Consider the following 26,331-nt stretch of genomic DNA (forward strand, 5'->3'; position numbering starts at 1 on the left):
ACTTACTATGTACCAATAAAAAACTTATTGTATATTATGATAATCCTAGGTTTCTCAAATTTTTGCTTATACCCACGACATAATGTTAGTTTTTACTGTAGGCAGCCGATCCAGTGACGATAATGCTCCATCACTTGTTCGGAAAAAAAAATTGATTGATCATGATAATAAATGAGTGACTACTTATTTTAATTAGACCTCAATCAGACTAATTTATATCCTTCCTTATTTCTTATTGTAAATTGTAATGAATCTAACAAAATCTAAATCAAAATTTGTCACGTGATTCTTCGTATTGACTCAATTGTTTTTATTTTAGGCTCTCAAGCACTACACCGGGAGTCTTGGTTGGGTTTTATTGGAAATAAACTCCAAAGGCGAAATCGAATGCGTCACTGAAAATATCAAGGAACTTGTTCTGCAGGACAGAACAGAGTTGTACAAGAAATCTATTTTCTCTCTGTTGCACGTCAACGATCAAGCTAAATTAAAGCCTTTATTGAGAGTAATACAGTCTTTCGCCTGGGGTTCAGGTGAAATTGAAAAGTTTCAAGCTATTCAAGCCAGATTACTTGTCAAGAATACTGATGGGACTGAAGGAACTGGGTAATTTATATTTATTTCATTACGCAAACAACACAATTTTTAACTATTTACAATAAGCATATAATAAAAATAATAAAATATATTCTAGCTTGAAAATAAGCAGTTTATATTTAAATAGTGTCAACATGGTAAATTTCAGCATCTAGTGCAATATTTCAATAGTTTTATTTTCGCTATTCATGGTGATAGTAATGACGAACGAACGATAAGAGGACGATTACACGTAGCTAGTATATGCGAATGTGCAGATATCACACAATTGCAAATTGAAGAAACGTAATAATAAAAATATCAATTTTACGCAATAATGAACAACATATCGTTTGTTGTAAAAAACACCAAGGTGGTACTAGGATTTCGCAACGAAACGAATTACGTTGTATTCGTGCAAAATGATTATTTATGCGTACTTTTTAAAATTTTGAAGGCAATCAGTACTTATGTATGAATTTAACATTAAAGCTTATATATGTATGAATTTAACATTAAAGCTTATATATTAGATAAAGATTTTATTTGGTTGACTTTTAATATAATATGTTGCCGGTAAACTGCTTAGCAGTTTGGCAAAATTAATTTTTAGGCCTCATTAGGTATTTGGATATATAAACCTCATGAAAATATAAATGATCATAGTGCTGATAATTCATGTTGTCGATATTATTTGAAATACGCTAATATGATATTATATCCCACTTACCACCTTCACACGTGTTAGAAATAATACGCTTATATAGCAGCCTACGCCCGTTTGTATATCTACTTTTTGGAACGATTCAAATGCAGCGCAGTTCAATATAATAACCTAAAACGTATTGCATTACTATTAAAAATTAACTTGGTACAAACGTAAATAGGTTGCATTAAGAGGTCTGGTGATTGTAAGCCCCACTTCTTTTTTATATAACCTAAAATGTATTGCATTACTATTAAAAAATAACTTGGTACAAACGTAAATAGGTTGCATTAAGAGGTCTGGTGATTGTAAGCCCCACTTCTTTTTTCCGAGATGACATGTGGAATAGAATATGAAATTAGATAATTTCCACGTCAGGTACGTGGAAGCAGTGATCCACGCTGCGCCGGTGCGCGGCTCGTCTTCGGAGGAGGCCGGCTCCGTCATGTGCGTCATCCGGCGCCGCGAGGACGCGTCGGCCGCTCTTCTCCCCTTGGACGGTGGTCCGCCCGCCATCGCCGCCAAGCAGTCTGATCATATAGTCTTCCGATTGGACTGCAATTATATTATTCTCTGTAAGTTGCCTGCTGCATCTGATATAACTTTCTAATGGCCAGCGACTGCCACGATGGATATGACTTTGGAGTCTGGAGTCGTCGCCATCGCCTTATGCATTTCAAACAGTAGCTGATAAATAGTCAACCGGAAAGCAGGTTTCTTTACCAAGTTTTCTTTAATTGGAAGCTATGGTTTTTGAAAGCTACTTTATATGATTTAGATGATGTACGAAATCTTGAGGTAGGAGTAGAATTCGAACACGGAGAGGATCTTTTCATCAGAGGCCTATGTAAAATTTATGTATAATAAGTATTATTCGGGTATTTACTGAAGTTTTAAGTTTTTATTCGAGAAATACGGACTTTTATATCTGCATACATTTTTAAAGTTATTGTTGTACTTAATAATTTACTTTTAAATTTTTTCCAGCTTGTGATTTACGTGGAGTGGAAAACATTATAAACTGCCCAGTGTCTCTTGTGGGTACTCGTTACTTGGAACTAGTTGATAGTGGTGACCGCGTGGTTGTAGTGGCGCATTTGCAGCAGACCGGGCAGTACTCGGCACCGCCCAGCGTCAGCCCGCCCTTCCGCATCCGGCTGGGCGCGTCGCTGCCCGCGCTCCGCGTCAGCGCGCGCTCGCGGCTGTTTCGCGCGCAGCCCTCCTCCGGCGAACCCGACTTCATCATGTCCACGCACACCCTGCTCGGCGACGACGACCTCGACCTCCTCGACGCCGAGACCTCCCGCCCGCCCGTCGGCGGCCCCCTCATGACCTCCGTCGCCAACGGCGAGTCCTCCAACTGTGATCGCTACCGCTCGCCGATGTGTCCCGGCGGCGAGTTTCTCAACGATTTCGACCTCGACCCCGACCCGTGGGGCTCGAGCTTTCAGCTGGGAGACATGTCCGGCGAGGATTCCAAGGATCGCAAGGACACGTCCGTGGAGCCGCCAGCGACGCCGCAGACGCCGCGCGCGCCGCCCACGCCGGGCGAGGGCCCGCCCTCGGTCGCTCCCGTGGAGGAGCCCAATCGGCTGCGGACGCTGCTCAGCAAGAAGCCCGTGCCCGGGGACGCTGCGCTCAACTCCAACAATCGTATCCTGAAAGACCTGCTCAAGGTATGTTAATATCACATTTTAATGGGATTTAACACAGTTGTTCGACGGCCTTACACCGTAAGGCAAACTTAAGGCGGAACAATCCCTGCAAAAGTCGCCTAAAGGCAACTGACTAACTGACTAGTGAAACCCAGTGTGCACGTTTCCTAACGATGTGTTCTTTCACCGGAAGCAAGTGGTAGTCTATAAAAACTACAATAGTCAGATTAATATACGAAACAGTGTAGCTCAAATACGATTCGAACCTGGGACATTTTAATGACAGGCGGATGGTCTTGACTGGACCACTACCGCTTGAGGTCCTCGATGTTGACTATCAATAATGTACAGCAGGAGGACGAAGAAGCGACGGGCAGTGAGACGTCCGCGCCGCACACGCCGCTGACGCCGCACACACCCCACACGCCGCACACGCCGGCCGCGGCCATGTCGCCGCTGCACTCGCGGCCCTCGCCGCACCCCGCGCACCCCGCGCACACTGCTCACCCCGCACACCCTGCCGGGCCCGCGCACCAGCCACACACCATGCCCTCTCACAACTCTGAAGTTTTGCTCAGGGTAAGTTTGTATCAACTTCAACAAATTGATTAAGAGTAAATGTCAATAGGAAAGTATAAATAATATGGAAGCATGACGTATAGCTATACCTTTCAACGCGCGTGAAAAAGACGGCTTCAAATCATAGCGATATATGTACTTTGCATCAAAAAGTTCTGATCAGTGCGGGCTAGGTTCTATATATCGTCACAATTGTAATATTCACGTCTCCATTATTATGACATATTGACACTTGACAGTGGCCTAGCTACCGGAAGGCTAGATGGAGTCCTGCCAGGGCGCCCTCGAACTGTCACTTACAGCTATAAATTGAAATTGGAAGATTTCAGGAACGTGACTTTAATAATGGCGACTTATTAAAAATAAATTTGGAATTCCCAACTTGTCTCGAACATCTTTGTTTGAAACTTACGGGGAAGTCCCCTGTATCCTTGGCATAATCACACCATTCATCATCATAAATTTCATAGTCACACCGTTGAACAGCGCGTTATAACAGAAATATAAATTGTTTTTTTACACAATAAAGCAGAGAGCAATAAGCTGAGATTTATTAGGTAGGTAATTCGTTTCATTCCTTATTATAAATACTTTTGTTTTATTATTACCTTATACTAATTAATTGATTACATTTTTCACTTCTAAACTTTGCGTGTCAGGACGTGCCCTACTTATTTAAATATATAAATTATGATTTCATAAGACAACAAAACTAATAATTTATTATTTAAATACACAAATTTACAGATACTGAACGACAAATCGGATGAAGACGGCGACGATCGTCGGCAACTCGACAGCCGCAACACCTCGCAACCTTGCGCGTTGCTCTCACAACTGTTGTCGAGCAGCAACGGTCCGTCCGGCAATGGCCGCAGCCAGGACTCCACTGATAACTACCTCGAGAGAATACGCGCGGTCAAACACAAGCTGGAAGAAAAGGGAGCCGGCAACGCTAAGCGACCCGCCACGTCTGAAAGCCAACAGGTACGTCGTACGTCAACAGTATAACATACCCATCCAAATTGTAAATTCAGCCTTATAACCGCAGCCTAGCTGGTGGTACCGCTCTCCTCCTGCCCTCAGCCTTGGCAGCTAATAATTCTAAGGAGGGTTGATGTCAGTCCGGTTGTAAAATCACAGGTGAATCTTTACAATACTTTAATAATTATTACAACTTGTCAGCAGGTGTCATCGTCGGCGGTCCCGCCCGCGTCATCAGCGGCGCCGTCGCCCGCGGCCGCGCCTGCCACCACTAGCAGCGCGGGCATGAGCCAGCTCTGCCAGAAGAACCAAATCCTAGTGTCGCTGCTGGCGCGACAGCAGACCACGCCCACCACGCCGCTGCCGCTGCCCAACCCCAACCTCCGCGCGTATGGCCCCGCGCCCCGCCCCAGACCCCCGCCCCCCGCGCAGATGCCCCAGCAACGGCATCACCACTCCACGCTGTCTACCATACTCACTGGACCTGCGCAGTAAGCACTCTTTTACAAGCTTTTATTCTGTCTGTGTTCCGTCTGTAATCATAGCTTGCTCGATTACTTTTACTTCCAATTGTCCTACAGAGTTGAAATTTCCCATGTCGCTTTAGTTTCCATTACAACTAAACAGTTTACAGCACGGAGATGAGTTTTTTGTCAGGCGTTAAATACCACAAGATCTGTCTGTTGGATTCTTGATTTTAGCATGAGATATTGAAAGTTTATTTCAGTGGCTGACAAGGTATCAAGAATGCGTCATATGAATAACAAGAATATCCTTTTCATACATACAAGCACAAATCTTTTCCATAATAAATCTCATCATCATCATAGGGTGCCATCTTCGAATTGAAATTTGGAGGTCAGCATACGGAAACCCTCGCGGCTTTGGGCCGCTATTTTCAGTTGGTTGTATCTAAGTCCGGTCCAATCCTTTATGTCATAATAAATCAGCAGTTATTTTATTAAACACGAATTTAAAATATATATCTTCATCAGCATTCAATGTACAAAACAGCATATTGCGCGTGTTAATCGTGTTTACTAGTGTTAAATGTTATTGCGTACTTATTTTAAACTATCACATTGCTATCGATCTTTCAGTTTATTTATGTACGATTGTTGCATAAAAAGCATGTGACGAGACAATGCCAGAGGCCCCTGAGATATAACGTCTATCTTTACAATTAGAAGAGTATTTTAAATATGGATGGTCATACTAGATTAATGTTATCGATATTATTTCATTGAGAAGACATGGTTCATTGTGCCCGGATAGTTTAAACTAGTTTGAGTTTTTAATTAAATATAGACTATCATTTATATAGTATATTATACTTGGTAATAATAATTCTAAAAATAATATTTCGTCTCCATTATCTTTTACTAAGATGTTATGAAATTAAATTACTATTAAATTATTTGGACTATTATATTCACATAAAATACCAACGCCAGCCACAACAATACTTTCTCTTCAGAATCTGAAAAAGACCCACAAATACTTCTTTTCGGAAAATTTGCAGTGTACGCACATGAAGAACGTATAGGTGAACTAAATGTGTTAACAATGTGAATAGGTTTATTTTAAGAAATACACCATCGGCGAATTCAAGATGATCAACGTACACTGCGAAATTTGTTTATAACTGCAAGATATGTAAAACTAGCAATGCAATTTAAGTTCACCACATTCGCTTTTTAACCGATAGTGAATTTCTAGCATTAGGTCTATATCTGCCAGTGTTACTACATATCATCAAGAAATATTATTCGTGTTCTTTGTGGTGGATGAACAAGTAATAAAATTGATACGCATAATTTTTCTGTTTAGTAATATCTAGGAATATCTAAATTATTTTTAATTACTAGTTAATGACTAACATTGAAATACGTAATATCTTAGAATACATGCCGAAATTGCATTATGTCGTATTATACTGAACACATGAAATATAGCATTCTAATGTAGTTGTTATCTCACAGCCGAGCGAGTAACGTGAACGGCGGTCCGGGGTCGCTGGGCGGCGGGGCGTTGGGCGGCGCTGAACTGGCGCAGAGCCACTTGCAGATGGTGCTGCAGGGCCGCGGAGCCTACCCCCCGCACTCTGCGCCACACCCCGTCACCACCCAACACTACACCGCCAACCAGCACTACAGCCAACCGTCAGTATTCATTTAATCAGATAGGGCACTAAATACTAAGGTTAAGATGTCGATATGGAAAATGATCATTTTCTTATTGGCTTGGATCTTCGATGTTTCTTTACACAGGGTATAACAAAATTCACAATGTATTTTAACATATGAAATGTTAAAATACGGTGCCTTAACTATCAACACTTAGGAAAAATTTTTTCCATCTAGCTGTTATGATATTTGATAGATCAATCTGAGTGAGCGTCCGTGTATATTTATTGATTGTTGTATTCCAGCGGCAGCAGCAGTCGGGCGGTGGCGGGCGGGGACAGCGAGGTGCCGAGCGACCAGACGCTGTCGGACATCCTGGACGAGGTCATCGACCACATGCCCGACGCCGACCGGCCCGCGCCCAGCGTCAGCGTGCTCATCGACCTCGAGACCCGCCGTGACTATGGGGTGAGATATAACAAAAATTAGATTAACTCTCCCGTATCTTCTCTAGTGGGAATAGTAGGCGGCCGCAGGGGACCGACAAGGTGCTGAACATCCTACCACAGTTTGATGAGACTCATATAATTTTCGAAACATAATGAAAGTGCAACATTGAAAGTCCATTGACTATCATATTTGAGAGAGACTTTGATTTAGCTCCCAACGGATCATATGGAGCGTCGGGAGTGTTTTCGCAATTTTCATCACCGAACTTTGCAGTGCGAGTTATTATAAATTCTGACGAAATTATGTTGTTTCCAGGGAAAGGCGAAAAATGATGTGATAAATGCGATCACAAAAAGTCTCATGCAATGCGAGACTGTGACCAAAAGTCCCGTGTCGTCAAGTCCTGGCCCACCGCCTGTGTACGCCGTGCAAAGTCCGGTAAGATATTCGTACTAATAAATCTAAATCTCTAATCTTTCTAAAAACGTGTATTCTCTGACATAAAAACATTAACATAAAATTAACATTAAAAGGGTATTGACGCGGGCACAACCGTGTCACAGTGATGCATACGCCAATGGCATTGTACTTATCCTCAGGTGTCTTGCAACATGGGCAGCATGGGCAGCAGCGGCGGCATCCACTACGTGCGGCCCGATGGCACCCGCTCGCGGCAGCTGGAGGAGCAGCACGCGCGGCTGATGCATCTGCAGCAGCGGCAGCAGATGCTGGTGTCGCCGGAGGTGCATGCTTCTTACAGATAGATACAACATTTGTAAAAAAGCAACAAAACATACACATTCCAAATACAAAAATAACAAACAAAAAAAGGACAGAAAAGCATACAAATGTGTCTGTGTGTTAATAACAAACAAAAAAAGGACAGAAAAGCATACAAATTTGTATCATTATAATCATCATCGAAAGCCCCTTATATCCCACCATGGTATTTTTCTTTACTTTTTATTTTAAGGTTCAAAGTTAAAAGGTTCGAATCCTACTGACTACAATCTGACTCATGTGTAATTGTTTTCAGAGACCACCCCTTAGTCGTACTTAGTAAAATTACTTAGTCTGTAGTCCCTTGAATCTAAAAGGATTTTCTTTTCTGCGGTTTTCTGCGATCAGCGATGTACAACGCAGCAAATGTGTTTTACGTCAGTCACTCCTTATTACTTTCCTTTTTTATTTGAAATTTGTTTTCTTTAGGAACTTATAATGGCTTCCTTTTAAATCGTTAAAAGGTATAAAATATTGAAGCAAATAACGTTATCTCCAGGCGGACCAGCCGCAGGCGGACCTTGGCTCCACCATCAGTGCGCTGTCGGAGACGCCGCCCAATGTAGCGCTCACACGCACTGACTACCATCACATATATCACCCCGCCAGTGAGTATACTCTATGGTCTATTACTAAGAAATGTAAACTCTGGGCTCTGACGCTTTGTGGCTGAGGAGGGGACTGGGAAAACACTCGAATGAAAAAGAAATACTTTGCAAGTTTTTATTTTCTTGTGCTCTCGGATATCAAACCGATGGCTTTAAGAGCTAAAAGAATTTAAGAGTTAGACAACAGTTAAAACAACAGTTAATTAATTAGCTGCATGAACGGACAATATGCTGTACTATGTATAGAATAGAATTTACACCACTAGCGAAACTACATGGATGGATGTGGATTGTGGATATGAAGTCATAAACATGATTTTATTTTTCAGATCAAATGGGTTCAAATTACGGTACAAATAAAATTACGTCGACGCAGCAAAATCCTATGCTGAGTCGTCAATTAAGCGTAAGTAAACAGTACATAATTATCACTTACATATTAGATATTATTTTCTAGCCACCTTTTCCGATTATTATACCGACTTTTTAACTACTGAAGAAATTGGTTTTTAAATTCTTGAGTCACTCCAATGACGCCATTTGCGTTAAGTAAAAATTGCTTATCCGTAAAAAAGTTATTTACAAAAATGTAATTTAAGACACAAGACAAGCTTTTATTATATCGTCGGATCTTTTCTCATTCAACACATTAAAAAAATATCATGTCTCTATAGCAAACCTTTGAGGAGTTTCCTTGTCGACAACCGATTTCTGGTGCACCATCATAGCATATCGTTATAATCTATAGTCATCCAATTTGTATACACATGTAGTTTGGATTCCAAACTACATGTGTTTACAAAATTTCACCTCAGTGGGGTTAAAAACTGAAAAAAGTTCGCACTAGTGTCGCTACTACTATTATTATTACTAGATGTTGTTCATGAATTTGATCGTCACCTGTCATTTTTCATAGAAATTGTGTAAATAAAGACCTTATTTTGTGATTTAATTAATAATATGACTCTTTGTGCTGCAATTTTTTGCAAAAACACGGGAAGACATTCCCTAAAGATCCTAAACGAAGAAAAATGTGGGAAATGGCCCTAAGACGAAAAAATTTGAATGCTAATAATTCGTCGAGGTTATGTTCTGATCATTTCAAATTCGATTAATGATTACCATGAAAGGAACTCTTATACAGGTAAGGTCATACTTAATTTATTAAAAACATTAATTACTCCACAAATTAATTTATTGATATTATAGATATTTGAAATCTTGTTTCAGACGATAAAAACATGCATAAAGTATTGAAGAAATCTGCAGTGCCTTCTATATTTTCATTCACGCAAACCAAAGTAACCAAACCTTCAGCACAACAACGATCAGATAGATTAAGAGAGCGACATCGCAGGAAACTTTTCTTTGGAACTTCTGGTGATCCAATTCCTGGATCTAGTGGGCTTCAGAATTTACATAAATGTGAAGAAATTCACACCCCCCAGAAGAATTGCACCACTCTTATGTGCCATTTGCATCCAAAATTTTCTTTATATGCTTCATGTGTTGTAATTTTAGGGAAAAAATAATGTAAGGAAATAAAACTTATGTTTTCAATTTTTGGTTGGGTTTTATTATACTATCATAATTTTTATTCATTAACACTGCCAGCTGCACATTCACAGTGACTTCCCACGATTGTTCCATTGTCTTCAATTTTTTACGTTACGATGTATACTTATATGTATACTTTTTCATTTGGGCTTTGCATTGTGCATGAAAATATTTTCATGCATATTGCATTACTTCCTTCTTAGGCAATACGAAGTGTTATTAAACACTTACTTTCATATAGTTGAAACCTAAGAAGCACAAATGATATGGATTAGAATTACCGCTGTTATTCATTACAAGGAATTCATGGACATAAATATATTACTACAGTAAAGAATGAACTAACATTTGACCACCGTTACATAGAGTCAATAAGTCAAGTCTACGATATGAAAAAAGGAGTTAAGAAAACACAACATTTCCATGACATTTTTCAAATGTAATATTTTCTTTATTTTTTTCCAGCAGTACTAACATTCCGAGTCCGTAGCTCGTCTTTTAACTGCGCCATACTTCCAGTGGAATACATATTATCACTATAAAAACCACATAATAACAAGACAAAATAAAATCGACGAACAGTATGAACGTCAATAAGAACACATAACAGTGGCGACATCTGCTTTAAGCTTTGAGTGTTTAACCCCATTGGTCGAAATTGAGTTGCAAGATTCCACTCACAAACATTATTACCTATTCATGCATTTATTAATTAATTATTAATATAATTATAAGTTCATTATTAATAATTATAAGTTCAATAAAAGCTTGTTCAATAAAACACAGCATTCGGTATATTCCACAGGGGTCAGGCGTGGGCTACGCGCCGCACTCGGCCGCGGCTCTGCACACCCCGCTGTCGGCGCCGCCGCCCCCACCGCAGCCCTACCTCCGCGCGCCGCGCCCGCATCTAGGTATTTAACATACAAATACATACACACACACACACACACACACACACACACATGACACTATAAACACTACTACACATATCGCGATTTAATGGTATGAACTTATTAAAAAAAAGGAAATATACAACCAAACATAGTACTTCCTCTTTTTTTGGAAGTCGGTAAAGAAGGGTTTTATAACTCGATAATTATCTATGTAAACTCTTTATATTGTGTTGTCAACATAAATGTGTTCCACTTACGTCCGCATTCGAAATAATAGGTATATTTAATCACTTTTTTTAAAGCAAGCCCTATTAATAGGTTAGTTAATAAATAATTTTCATTTTTAAAACGAATGTACAACTTCACAAAAAACAACTCACTTTTAGTTAGGTAATAAATTTTTATTACTACTGAATATTTTAATATGTCCATTGTTCTTTAAAATAGTGAATTTCCAAGGAATATAAAAATGTGAGGATTTATGAAATGTAGGTATTATCAGTCTGATCCAATGGTTTCCTTTGTCTGGTTATGCTTTTTATTGAAAATACTAAAATTTTCTTTTACGGTAGACCTAGACCTAGAACTCGGTCGATTTTGTTTTACATCGAAGCATGAACTATTATTATAACGTATTCTTCAGCATGCCGCGTAGTGTAATTAGCAATAGCGTATTGCCGGATTCGGGTATGAACTCTCCGAAACCGATTTAATTAAACTAATTGCATGTCTATGGCTTTTTCTTTCGATTTATCTTGGAATAAAAATAACTTAGGAAGAAGCTATACAGATTGAGCGCGAACGCCGAGAGCTACGACGTCGAGTGCGCAGACGGTGTTATTGTCCGAAATGGATGCGTCTGATTGGCTCAGTAATTATAGTAGATTCAATCCCGTATAATAAATTGATTTATATTCCATGCAAGGTTACATGCATTTGCTTTGCATTGGTCTATATATTTTATCTGAAATTGACCTTGCATATCAAAGCTGGTCTTAAGTTTGGTCACATTTTTTTACCGGTTATTAATTACTATTTAAATAGTGAAAAAAAACCTCAACCTTTAAACCTGACAAAGAAAGTAAAGATCAATCGAAAGAGAATCATCGTGTCAAATTAATTGGGATTGTACCGTACATAGTAATTATCGAGCGCACCGACGCGTCCATTTCGCTGTGACACTTGGTCTCGCCTCGCGGCAGTAGGTAGGTCGGGCCCGGCCCGTGTAGTAACCGGCGTGGTTGGCAGTGGGCGGCTACTACGACGACGGCGCCGGCGCCGGCTACTGCGGGGACTACGCGCGCCGCGCGCCGCACCACCTCCCGCACCAGCCGCTGCCGCACCCCCACCACGACCCTCCGATGCCTTGTGAGTACTTATGCCACAATTACACTATTGCCCACCATAGTGATGAATTCGAGTGCATAGTTTGTAAGCTAGCTCACGTTAACACTAAACTATGTGCATCGATTCGCCATGATCCTGACCGTGTGTAGGAGTCATTACATGTCCATTCATCTCTCATCACCTTCGTTCGTCTTATACCTTAATGATGCTAGATTTCAGATCATACACAGATCCACGGAGCGACACTACCTCATTATTTAGTACGGGAGGTATTTTATTTATCATTTATTATAATGGATATAGATGGATATCCCAATTAAAGGTTGCAAGTTTCTTGCGCTTTTGACATTGTACCAAAAATTTGTGGTTAGAGCAATATAGACCTTTTATTTAGACAAATCAATTTTAGTTATTGTATGGCGTCATTTAGTCATTCAAAATTAGTATTAAAATGTAAGCTGACTTTCTGTAGTGCATGTCTTTTCGATAACTTTTTTAATAGACAAAGATAGCGAAGCATGTTGATTAGCCATATTTGCAATTGATAGCAATAAAAACATTTTTTACATACATTATATGTAATAATAAATAAGCTACAATTTTGTACATACATTATATGTAATAATAAATAAGCTAATAATATTACGACTAATTTTACATCGATCTAGTTTTATTAAGTCAAAACAGCACTGCCAAAAAGACACATTGTTCCTCATACATTTTAGGAGTTTTCAATACTATTCCTTCATATTGTGAAATACTAGTTTTGAAAACTTGTGTAGAACTTGTTCATAATGAAGTGCATTATGTTATTGTGGACCTATCTGAACCATAACAGAACTTGTTTGCTGTGAGTCGAACTTGTGTTTCATACCTCCTCTCCCAAATTCTAGTTCCACTGGCATGTATGATCCACAAAGCTTCACCAATTACACTTCCATCCAAATTAGTGTGAACTGCATCTATCTATTTTTGGTTTCAGTTGTACTTCGCTAGTGAAATGATTATGCTTTTGTTTATTAGCATTTATATTTAAAAAAAAATTACAAAATATTGTTAAAATATTGGATGCAGCGCACACACGTGTATTTATGTTCTACACAACTGTCTCTTTGACTTATCTGTAAATAAACAATATTATTTTTAACTTTTTAATTCAAAGACCGTCAGTAATAATATAAATCAGGCTTGGGGAAACTATAACATGACTTTTTCGACTTCCTATGTTTCTCACTGAACAACTTGAGACCTGAATCATTCTTCTAATCGCACTTTTTACAAAAAGATTATGCCTAATTAATGTATGAGTTTGTTACATTATATCTTTCTTAGAGCCTGATGGGTATTAATTATTGCTGGTTAGTTTTATATAACAGTACTCAGATGATCTCATAGTTTTCCAACTATGAAACGGTAAGTGAAGGTAGATTGAAAAAATACAACGAGAATGGTGATAGCGACTGTACATATTTATTTTCTTCTAATTATCGTTCTGCATGACATCTCTGCTCGCTTAACGAAATTCGCATGAGCGAAGTGATCGCGTGCACGCACGTGCTTCGCGGTCGGTAGTGGATGACGCTTCTAACGAGGTTGGATCAGTCTGGCACGGTACCCCCTTTGATACAAGACTTTCCAAAACATTTTTTACAGTGTGATGGCCGAATCGTTATGTAAGTTCGTTTCAAGATCCAACGTAAACTAGCAGCTCAAGAATTTCTACTTGATAAGTCGTGTAGCACGTTGTGCAGCATAATAATATAATCATAAACAATGATGTCTGATTGATATTTAATAAAAAAATGTCATAGGTACCTTTTTCTCAATGAAATTTATTTACTTCATACCTACATGGTCTCGATCACTGATGTTATCACCGTCTCCAAATCACAAATGGAGAAGATGGAACTAAAATATTATCATTTTTACACTGGCCGCTATCACTGCAACATAAGTGTCCTGAAGAGATGTGTGTGTTATCACTTAGGCGCTGGCAACGGCAGCGGGGCGGTGGGTGCGGGGGGTGCGGCGGGCGGGAGCGGCGCGGGGGCGAGCGGTACCTCGGAGTACGTGCGCAACGAGCTGCGCGCGGTGGTGGGCGCGCGGCTGCATCCGCCGATGCAGTCCGACCTCGACCCGCTTATGACCTTCGACATGACCTCGTCAGGTGACTACTTTTTATCCTCATTATTCAGGTACCATAAATCACAATAATGGCCTTATAGACCCCGACGTACCGTATACCGCGCGAACACTGGGCTAGCCAAGCTCTGGTTCAACTCGAATATGGGACTTGCACCTGTGCTGTGCACTATATGAACACCAGCTTTAACCTCTGAGCGTATTGGGTCCACAAATTTTTCATTACATACATGATATATGAAAGGCATAACATATATGTGTATGTGTACATATATATGCGTCCTAATCAAAAGGGACCTTATGGCGGCTGGCGCTTAAGTCTTTATTGCCGTTGTTCGAATATAAAACAACGGCAATAATGGCGTAAGTGCCAGGTGCCATAAGGTCCCTTTTGATTTGGATGACCACATATTAGTAGTATATCCCAACAGGCCCTAGTGTAAATAGTAATTAGTGTATGATGTATAATTACAGACAGTTACTTAGTATGTCCCAGTTCAATATAGCTTACTACAGGGTTGACTCCATTTGTTAATTCGAATACCTATTACTCATGTTATTTTATTAAAGCCCACTTTAATTATTTATAAACGTGTTTACTATTTATATTTCAATAGTATTATAATAGTTTTGGGAAGAAACTTCAGAGTAGACGCACCATTATAGATAGGACATAATGCAAATCGCGCAGCGCAACACTATTTATACTAGATTTTCTGGCTTTATTGTAAATATAGATTTTAGACCTAATGATAAGACATTTTATCTATTGAAGGTACATAGGACAGGAAGGTACATACATAAGGAACATTTCATATAGTTAATCCCAAGATAATTGATAATTAAAAATATTACAGTCGCTTCCACTACATTCTCGTCGAAAAGTAAGATATTAGCACCGTGAAATAGTTACAGGCGAAAAAAAATCCAATATAATTTTGGATAACACTGGTATATTTTTTCTGGTCATATTAAGACATAGTGAGCAGATATTGTTAAATATAGAAAATCATTGTGGTAATTGGGAGGGTGCGGGCGTTACATGGCCACTGCCCGCTGTATACGTGTGTGGTACGTAGGTGGCGGAGCGGGCGGCCGCGCGGCGGCGGCTAGCTGGGAGTCGCCTCAGACCACCGCGGTAAGCTTGGGACGCCACCAACGATAACATTCTAGACTTTTCACTACTTTCCTATCGATTTTCATTATTTTCGTAGAATATCTGTGATTATTACGTATTGAGTCTGCTCTGCTGCGTGTTATGGAGTCGATCATCTTGAAATTTAGACGCTGACTTTGAGAAATGTGCCAAGATTAGAATCTTGACGGGAGGAAACATCGAATTGTTTATATAGATAATAAAATAACACAATTTCTCTAAATTGCAATGTTTCCTGAACTGTTATGTAATTATATTGGTACATTTCTACAATTCGAAGAAGCTTTTGTGATGTGATTTTTGGTTATATTTCCGAAACAATGGAATCTATTTTATTATTTGAGTTTAATATTAAAAATATTAGAAATCAAACTTACACTATTGTGAAATCACTAGCTTTTAGGTTTTGTTCCTGTAACGTATTTCAGCTTTAATGAAAGAATATCGGGGAACATCGCATGCACTCGCAATTTTGGTGAAGGTCCTGTGATGTCGTAGTGTGGATTCGAAACAACATATATTTTCGCAATATTACGCTTATTGTTTGCTTCTGACATGTTGTAATAGTAAACGACCTTTTCGTACATTGATTTCAGTAGTCATTCAGGTGAAATGATTGCATGGTGAAGTTTTAGATTTTTAGAAAAGACGACGCGAACAAGGAACGACCGAATTCTAATATACTTTTACACATACTTTTACACAATTTTTTTTAGAGATACAGAACAACTAATTGTGGTTTTATTAATTTTTGATCGTTGCTAGTTCGTTTGAATAAATTGTTTTTCCATTTGCTTATATTTTTATGAAAAAAAATGTTTAATTTCTAATAATATAAATGATTATGTAATGTTACTAGAACTTTGTTAAATCTTTAATAATTAATTTGATTATCATTTCAAAAACTTGTCGCTATGATTTTTATTCATTTGACTTATTCTATGAGAACGTAGAAATCTAGATGTGTAGAACTATACATATGTCAATTAATTAGAATTCATGTAAATTTAAACTAAAACAATGAAGATATTCATAATTAATATGCGTATAATAAAAATATCTTGATTAATTTTATCTATCAAAATTTTCTAATCGTTGTATTGTATTAAAAATAATGTGAGGAGTTTAAATTTTGGCCACATTCAGTAAGCGTTGATATCAAAAGCTTTTCTAATTCCCAGTTTTTGATATGAAAGCGTACTAAATTTATCTAAATAGCTGTTACAATGAAATCTGGTAGTATAGAGAGGCTTGGCTTCATTTATGCAGACTGGTTATACTGATAGTGAGCGAAACATGCATTTTCTCGTAAACCTAGATACGTGCAAGTAAGTCCAAATTTAAAATGAAGCCTTCCTAGCCGAGTTATCACATTGTATAGTTTAGTATAATTTGTTATTGTAAAGGTGATAAAGTAAATGATGTTTTCTGGGCGCAGAATACTACGGAGGCGGGCACGGCGGAGGCGGGCTCGGCGGCGGGCGGTGATGAGGCGGGCGCGCCGGACGCCAAGGCCAGCGCCTCGCTGCTGCAGAAGCTGCTGTCGCAGTGAGCCGGCCCGGCTCTCCTTGCATTTACTTCCCTCGCCTCGCCCATTGCGGTCTACTACCTGGTACCTCTGCGGCTGTAAATCTCACCGACGTGGGATTAATATAGTACACGTATTTATAGAGCGTCTCGCGCATAGTCTAGTAGTGCTAGTGATATTTCGTTCGAGAAGCGGCCGCTTCTCGAATCCTCCGAGAACGTCGCTCGAGTTCGACATTTACGTTTCTGTATCTGTATGTAACTATAAATTTAACGATGCGATGCGAAAAACGATGGTAGCTTCCTGAGAAGGAGTAAAAATTAGTGATTTAAGATATGATCATTTGTACGACTAGCATGCATTCACAATGTACGATTAAAATATACGGCGTGCAATATTGTATAGAAATAAACACATATTTTGGCGTTGTGAACGTTATGTATTATAGTATGAAAGTCAGATGTTACCTGTTATGACAAAGTAATTTGTATTATAGTATATGATGAGACGTCGAATGAAAGGTTTCTCATTTGGATAATATTATTTTACGTGTGTAAATATGTTGTTAAATTATAGCTGTTGCTTTATTGTAAATATTTTGTTACGACATTTCTTTATGTTTTGTGTACCGTATAATTTCTTATAAGTTTTTAAACCATTTATTGATATTCATTAATCTACTTTATGACTTTTTACAAACTTCTTCATTTTAATATTAAATGTTAAATTTTCGTTTATACGATTCGACGTAATTTATAATCACAGATATAAGAAATAAAAATATATTCCAATGACAGACATCTTATATTATTATTGATTACTTAGTTAGTTCTCGGTATATATTTATTTTTTCTTCTCACACACATTATAAACCTCATAATAACATTCAAGTTTAAATTCGTAATTTTTATAATTTAAAATAAATTATGACTTAAAATTTTAATTTCTTATTCAAATATTTTATCATTTTGGAAATTTAAAAAAGATATAAGTATAAACACAATTTTCATTTCTAAAATTAACAAACTTATGTCTGTGTTTATAATATGAATGTGTATGTGAATAACATAAATATCCCAAAAATTTTGGGATATTGTTGACGACATTACCTGTGCGAAGATGTTCTTATATTGAATAATAATATCTTTCCGGTACAACTTAGGGAGCTTGATGTTATTGCCGTGGAGTAAATGTGAGACGTGAATGCCAGACGGCTGTAATATGACGCCGGGTATGGTTGTTGGTCAACGAGAACCAAACTGAAAATTCTAGCTTAGAAATCTTGTGTTAGCTATCTTATTAAAAATGTTAATATGTCTTATCTTGTCTCATCATGTCATGGTTGACATTTTCTTCGCGTTTGCGTAATCTGTGAAAATGTAAATAACAGTCATCCAACAACCGTAGTCAGCGTCATTTTTATAAAAACAGTTTTTGGACAAATTATACATTGACTTTGAATACACCTTTGACTTCTCACAAAGAAAAATCTATGCTATTTTAAATTATAAAGTGGAACATGTATAGAGATAATAAATAACCTGTTTGCCTCTGAAGAGAAGTGAAGCTAGACTCTTAATCTCTACGTGAATAAAAAACATCAATGTTACATGTGTCATTTCTAATTTGTAATGTATTATTAAGCACCAAATTATTAGCAGTTTAATTAGCTATTTAAGGCAGCGAAAATGTGTTTAATACCTACATTTCATCATGGACTTTCATTTGAAAATAAAAGCTGTCAACGTTTTTGTCACAACTTGTTATTTTACATTTATTATTACCTAATTAAAATATAGTCTAATGCGTAGTCAAAATCGTAAGTAACGAATATTTGAATTAAGTTAAGCCAATTTAATATTTCTACATACCGTATGGTATAATAGCCAATTTAATATTTCTACATACCATACGGTATGTAGAAATATTAAATTGGCTATAACATACATATTTTGAATATAAATTACACAATTTCGTTGCATAAAATAGTGTTTGAGGTTAAATATGTAAGATTTTTAGAAGTGCACAATGTTACAATTTATTACTTAAAGTATTATGTGTACATTAATTAAAATCTTAATTAATGATGGTCAAAGATCATTTGAATGTGGTGTCATTGTGTGTATTCATTCGCGGTTTAGGCGCATTGTATGTAAATTAACACAAAATAGAAATGGAATTGTTACACAAATTATTTACAATTTGTTTTGATTAAAATCGGTATTTCAAAAAAATATGAAAACTTTATAAAACAGTCAACATAGTTTTCTATGTATGAGATTTGCAACATTGATATTGTTGATAATACATACAAATTTAATTTATAATTATTAAACGCCGAATGTTACATACTGGCATATATGTTATAAAATGGCAATAACTTAATGCGGTCATAAAGTACTTAATACTTGTGAAGTTGGCTCCAAGCTAGTTTCATAACACATAAGATTTCTATTGTTGAGGTAATAATAAAAATGTAATCTAAAATAGTCACCGATAATAGCGCTTAGATCCACAAAAGAAGTAAATTGTGATGTGTTATACCTACCTAAAGATGAACGTACAAATAATGTGTATAGAGTAACCATAAAACAATATAAAGTAATATTTGTTTAGGACGTAAAATATTTTTGTACCATTGTGAAATAAATAGTTCTGATGTTTAGGCTACCGACCAAACTAATTTTCATTGTTATTTAATAAATTGGAAATATAACTCGAAATCGGTAAAGAATATAATGATATTTAGTGAGATAAAGCTTTACAATATCCCACGACCGTAGCAATATAAAATTTCATTCCATTTACATTCATGGTTAGGAAGGTTAAAGTTGTTTGATAGATCAATAAAGTACAAGTGATGGCCTTGCTATGTGACAACGTAAAGAATATAGATGAGAACTAGTCGAATCTACCTATACATATAATACATAATTATATTCAGATACAAGCCTATTTTATCGAAACGCTAGATGTAACAGCATACAATGCCGTCGCTTAGTTTACGAGTTTCGATGAGATCAAAATGTAAACAAAGAAGGTTATATTTTTTGCAGATTTACGATAGCACCTCTAGTTTATATAATGAGAGACTCTTATCTATTATATTGGGTAACACGTCCATTTCACGAGTCAAACATTGGTTTTCAGCGTAATAATATAATGTAAATAGATTGTGCTGTTATGATAAATGCATAGGTGCCTGAAACTAAATATAAAAAAATATTTTTGCAAACCATCTTTAAAGAAAAGTCGATAATTGTTCAGATATATATATTTAAATATGCAAGCATGAAATAGTAACTATTAAAATATAGGTATGCAAAAAACGTAGATTTCTCTCGCTAACTCTATTATTCTATCATATAGATTATATAGTCCAGTGGAACTATACTTTGTAAGGTAAAAAGCATCGAAAGGATGAACTTGACAATAGCTACCAATGTACGAGTATGAGTGCAACAATTGTTACCTACTTTTGGAAAACTACGAATTAGTGTTTACATTTTAAACAGTTCATTTTATCATACTTTTAACTCTAGATGATAAATATCTTGTGAATTGCTCTTTAAGTAAGATTCCATTAAGGTATTATGAATTGAATTCTTGGACATTGGTAAAACATCGTCTTCCAAAATAAAACATCAAAACCTTGCCTCACAAATATACAGACTGATGATCCCGGAGATCAAGAAATCTACACTCATTGCTATTGGGGCAATATGTGCTTGCAACGTTTTATATTATTCACATTAGTACCTATTAGGCCCGATGGTTCAAAGTTACGGGTACTTGTTGCTATATGTTTGGTTAGAATAGTAAAACATTAATAAAGTAATATTCCTTGCTCATTTCATGACATTCTGACGCAGGAATTCTGACATAGGCTTTTTGATTGGAACGCAAATTAATTGTGCGAAAATAATTTAAATATTTAAAACATTAAGAGATATTATATTCATTCATTGATGTAAAGGATAATAATACCTCATTGTAAAAATCAATCTTGTAGATGATAATTTAATTGTATAAACGGCTAGAACATACCACATGACGCGATGTCGGTATTTCTTGTAGTTGTTTTTTCTTATCACGTACAACTTTCCATTGGTTTATAATTTTATTATAAAATTTAAGATCTACGGACATTTTTGAGCTATAATGGTAATGTCGAGTATATTATTAAGAGCATGATAGATTTTACAAATCATTATATTATGCCTCTGGAGAAAATTGGTCTATATTGAAATGTTATGTATAATTTGGAATTCTATGTAAGAAAAGTAACTGTAACTTTTGTATTTAAGATAAATAATTATAGTCCATTGTCACAGAGTGAATTTACCTAATTAAAATATTTAATAGGGTCCAAATTTTCCATCCAAAGTTTCAGAGACTTAACATAATAATTGGACTGTATTAACGAATGTGATACGTCGATATGTAATAGAACTATTTTTTTAATATGATTTTGCTCTGTGATAAGGGACTAACGATCACTTAGCATCGAGTTAGTAGAAACATAGATGTGTACGGGAATCTTTGTTTCACAGCGTAAAAACATAATTAGTTTCAAAATAACTTCGTTGTCTTATGGATTACTTCGAAACTACTTCATAGAGGATTTAATTGTCGTTTTCTAGGGATTTCTAAAATTTCATATTTGTAAGATTACGTGTGATAAACATATTTATTATATGTAGTTAGATGGCAGTCGCTAACACAAGGAGACATTTCCCGTACAATACTGATTTTATTTTTTGTATAAAATCGTGTCTCTTGTCTTGGCCTGTCGTCTGTGAACAAGGGTATTTTTATATTGTGTACATTTCTTAGGTTAACATTTTGTTATAGATTTTAAAAAGCTAATTATGTTTTTTCGAAACACTGCGTAGTGATTTTAGGTATTGGTTGCACGCGGACAACTCTTTCGCCCTAGAAAAGTTAAATACTTATTATAACTCACATAACATATTATAACTAGAAGTGATCACAGAATACAAATACATATTAACTGCAAAGGATACATATTTTAATTAAGACGAAGTGAGGTTAACTTCTCGTCTTCCAATTTGCGAAACTCTAGAACAGAAAAAAACTATCCATTGGGCTTGGACGCACAAAATATTTTTGCCATTACCGATTTCGTAAAGTGTCGTCTCTTTCGCGAGAGTCATTCGTTGGGGAGGACCCTGACAAATTTCTACGTAGCTCAACGAGCTGATTTTCTCTTTTCCATGCCCTAGAGGTATAGTTGGTCTGCGTCGCCATAGTTTGTCTTGCGTGTAACTATTAAGTCTGTGTTATTTAGTTCTTCTTATATTAGTTAAGGCCTCTTGTGTTGCTGTGCATTTCAAAGCATTGAATGTATGTATGTTTATATATATTATTGTACATAGATAAAATACTTATATTTTTACGATTAGCATACACAACCAAAGTTGTTATAAAGTGATGGTTGATTTAATTATAAATATAAATACCTAGGTCGTTTATTTTTTAAAAGATAACCCTGTATACAGTTGTATATGGGTAACATCCAATATATTGCGAAGCCTTTCACATAACCGCCCTGATATTAGAAATCGAATTTATTATTTTGTTATGAAAGTCGGTAATCTAAAGAAGTTAAAATAAATGTGCGAGTGTGGCTTACGCTCCTTTCGTTCCTAGTACCTTGTCCGGATCATTTACCTTAATTGGTATTTGTCAATTACTAAAACCGACACATGTTATGTTCGTGGTACCCGGACGTCTAACATTTATTTATAATCTGGCGTTATATGACCTATCACATTAAGTTGTATTTTTTTGTACATTTTAGATTCGAAAATATATTAATATCTAAATAACAGTGTTATTATTTTATTTCCATCTTAATTCTATGAGTTACTAACCAGCATACAATCCTGGGCACATAAGTTGAACCAAAATGGCAGTCGCGATAAAAGTGTTATGTGATTTTTCGTGGTTACCCGCGAAATTCAAAATACTCGTTTATGTTTCATAAATAATAACTACTAAAAATAGTTTCTAATACTTTCATTTCTAATTAAACCTACGCTGACTGTCGCCATTTTGGTTCAACATATGTGCCGAGGATTGTAGTATACTTATTACACCAACATAATTTATAGGAGGGTCTTAAATACAACTCTGGTCACGATTAGCTCAAATTTTAAAAAATAATAACCACATTACTGATTGGCGTCAAAAAATTGCTTTTAGTAATTTACAGACTTAGTTTTAGTAACTTTTTTGGTAGTCCGCATGCTGACTTAAAAAAAAAAAAACCGACCGCCTGCCCAGCCCAGGACCGGCAGACGGTTTTTCTGATCTACCTTCACTGACTGATAATATTTAGAACTAGCAGGCGTCCCGGCTTCACCAGGGTAAGCCCGTAATAAATTATACACCTAACCTTCATCAGGAATCTCATTTGATCCGAGCTGTAGTTTTTGAGTTTGTCAAAAACTACCGGACGGATTCTAATGAAATGAAATTACGCGTTCTTACAGACAACGCAACACTGGGGTCTTCACTACATAGTGGGTCTTAAAACAAAGTAGCTTCTGTCTCTCCCTATTCTTATGTATGCTATTGGATCTTTAAAACTACCTACGCAACGGATTAATGCGTGTCGTAGTGATTCGAGAGGAAGCTTTAGGTGTATATTTTTTTATGGTCCCAGCGAAGCCTGGATGTACCGCTAATCTTTTTATAATATGTTCGGATAAGTATGTGGTGGTAGTGTAGAGAGAGGATTCAATAGAAAACACTTATTCACTTTGGTTATCTTTCCTTGTAGTGTAGTTAACAGGCGGGGCATGTTCTTGGGTTAAATAACGTTATCAATAGGTAGTTAATACAAGGGCATATGATTGAGCTGCCTAAAATATAGTCGGGAGGTTCACTTAATTATCATGATGCTAATTTTAATTAACAAGTTTTAGTTCAGTAGTACCTATGCAGGTATCAACGGGGCCTGGCCTCTTTCATTTCGTTGTAGGTTTCAGTCATGAGAGCAAGTGTGGAGGTCGGCGAAAAATACTTTGGTATTCTCTGTAACAGAGACTTTCCAAGTTATTATGATTTCTTACTTTTTTATATCCGAGAATGTGATAGTAACTAATCTTTTTTGTATTAGTTCATATGTATTGAGTATTGTGTTAATTTGTATTCTCATACAGTTTATAGTAAGAATGAAATGGTTGTCGTGGCTTAGATGGGAGAAGAATGCCTTGCAGCCGCTGGAAGCAGTAAGTGATTTTTACTACCATTTCTACTTGGATATTTATTTTTTATTTACAAAATCTTTGTATACTCAGTATCTAATAGGTATCCCCGCTTGCTTCGCCAGCTTGAATTGTTTCAACAAATATTTAACTAGGTAGTGCACGTCTTGCTACGCTCCCGTAGGATAAAAAATCCACGACAAAAAAGAACTATATTAAATGTTATTCTAAATTTCTATTTACTCACGTACTAATATGTTATCAAAATCCTCCTAGGTAGGTATTCTTTTGCGCGTGTAAAAGTAAAAAATAAACCAGATTTCCTTACAACATTAGTAGGTACTTAGTAGTACCTACTTACCTATAAGACTGAACCGGTAACTATACTGTAAGCCGAATAAAGTATACATATATATATATATCCCTATATTATTTGGGTGCCGCAACATTTTTCAATATAAGCTATACAAACAGACAACAAGATTGGGAAAATTGGTTTAACCTTTCCATTTTTATTATTGGTCAGGCACCTACCTACCAACATGAAATTATACTGTATGGAGTACCTACCTACTATTTCTATGGTCTGGTACTGATTGGTCTAAACTTTTCTTTCTCTAAACTCGCAGAAGTCTTTTTCATAGCAGGTACCTAGCTACAAAGTACCACCAAAGAGAAAGAAAAGTTTAGACCAATCAATACCTATAAAAAGTAGAAGAAAGAAGTGAAGTTGAAGTTTCACAGCCAAATGTCCAGCTAAGTTTATTAGACTTTCTCATAGATAAAACGTAATCATATGTCTACTAACCTTTAATAAACGCTTCATTCGTCATGATTAGCATTCACCGCCGATAAGGTAAATTAATTGACGAGGTCAGTGGAAGTTGCATCAAATTGGCCTGAATTTGTATGATGGAATAGGGGAATATGACTGTGTGTAGTTTATTAACAGTTCAGCTTAGGAGAAATTGGTAAGTAAAGTACCTACGCTGTTGGTTCTATGAATTGTAGGGTTTGTAGGCCTAGCGGGGGGTGTTCGCGTTGCCGGGAGTCGGGATGGTTCGGGATTGTACATGTAGTCCTGTCCCAGTTCCCAGTAGTCCCGAGGCGAACGGCCCTCTGCACGCACGCATGCGTCACGCTCGTTCATCCTGTTGCACGCACATTGCACGCAACAGCGGCATCGCGATTGCAAAAATATATAAACAAATACCTGCCAAGTTATACCTAAAAATATGTTAAAAATAAACTACACTGATATTGATAAATTCGTGAACAAGTGTCAGTTATAACTTCAAGTAAAGGTCATCAGTGCAAAGACCGTTCTTATAGGATCATAATATTATCAGAAGTATGCCTTGGAGTTGCCCGTGGTCGCGGGACCGCCAGCAGCCGCCTGCGGTCAGCCAGCCTCTGCATTTATTGTCACAGGTTTGTCTCTACAAGGTTTTAAATACCTACATTTAATAATAAACTCATGTTTTATGATTTTTTTTTCATGAACTGACTTATAGGAAAGTAGCCAAAACTTGAATTTCATTGTTCAACTTCTTGAATATGTTCTTATTTACTAATATAGTCATGAGACTATATTCTACTCGGTAAATGATTACCGAGATGTGATAAAGCAACACTTATCTTCCGTACGAAAAGTTTTAAATATTGCATTCTCTGGTGCCACTAACTAGGCTTGCCGCACACACTGGTCAAGTTTTTATGAGGAGAATTCAAAGATAGCGATAGTCAACGAACCCATTTCGAGATTCATATGCGACTATTCGAAAATGTAGAGTTAAATCTCCCATTCGAAAGTATGGCGGGACAATCGTCCAGAGATAATGCGGTAGCCAAGCTTAATCCCAGAGATTGTTTTAATGGATTTAAAGTGTTGTGTGTACATGTTTATGTCATGTCCATAAAATGCTCTGGTATTAATGCATGACGACCAATTTAAGTTTCTGATAAGTCTTGAGAAAATGTATCAAACTAGGTATAAGATTTCAATA

General features: G+C 36.8%; 2 protein-coding genes across 11 annotated transcripts in view; both read left to right on the top strand.

The window, feature by feature from the left end:
- LOC128673996 (nuclear receptor coactivator 2) overlaps positions 1-22,945 on the top strand; it is a 42,690-nt gene extending 19,745 nt beyond the window's left edge. For 3 of the 10 annotated variants that reach the window (XM_053752245.2, XM_053752282.2, XM_053752202.2), the window contains 17 exons: positions 320-606; positions 1,661-1,857; positions 2,270-2,958; positions 3,289-3,516; positions 4,264-4,503; positions 4,702-4,991; positions 6,483-6,662; positions 6,932-7,094; positions 7,392-7,514; positions 7,676-7,819; positions 8,356-8,464; positions 8,794-8,870; positions 10,827-10,935; positions 12,166-12,285; positions 14,252-14,431; positions 15,486-15,544; positions 17,001-22,945. In XM_053752245.2, the coding sequence (XP_053608220.1) occupies positions 320-606; positions 1,661-1,857; positions 2,270-2,958; positions 3,289-3,516; positions 4,264-4,503; positions 4,702-4,991; positions 6,483-6,662; positions 6,932-7,094; positions 7,392-7,514; positions 7,676-7,819; positions 8,356-8,464; positions 8,794-8,870; positions 10,827-10,935; positions 12,166-12,285; positions 14,252-14,431; positions 15,486-15,544; positions 17,001-17,114 (3,309 nt within the window). In that variant the 3' untranslated portion in view covers positions 17,115-22,945. Of the gene's footprint in view, positions 1-319; positions 607-1,660; positions 1,858-2,269; positions 2,959-3,288; positions 3,517-4,263; positions 4,504-4,701; positions 4,992-6,482; positions 6,663-6,931; positions 7,095-7,391; positions 7,515-7,675; positions 7,820-8,355; positions 8,465-8,793; positions 8,871-9,694; positions 10,010-10,826; positions 10,936-12,165; positions 12,286-14,251; positions 14,432-15,485; positions 15,545-17,000 lie in introns of those variants that run through there. The other 7 variants (XM_053752263.2, XM_053752211.2, XM_053752218.2 and 4 more) reach the window with 6 other exon arrangements.
- Positions 22,946-25,630: 2,685 nt separating this feature from the next.
- The window catches only part of by (blistery), an 80,625-nt gene continuing 79,924 nt past the window's right edge, over positions 25,631-26,331 (top strand). The window contains exon 1 of the mRNA XM_053765910.2: positions 25,631-25,756. Within this exon, the coding sequence (XP_053621885.1) occupies positions 25,679-25,756 (78 nt within the window). The 5' untranslated portion in view covers positions 25,631-25,678. The remainder of the gene's footprint in view (positions 25,757-26,331) is intronic.

The sequence above is a fragment of the Plodia interpunctella genome, chromosome 1, assembly GCF_027563975.2.
Source record: "Plodia interpunctella isolate USDA-ARS_2022_Savannah chromosome 1, ilPloInte3.2, whole genome shotgun sequence".
NCBI lineage: Eukaryota > Metazoa > Arthropoda > Insecta > Lepidoptera > Pyralidae > Plodia > Plodia interpunctella.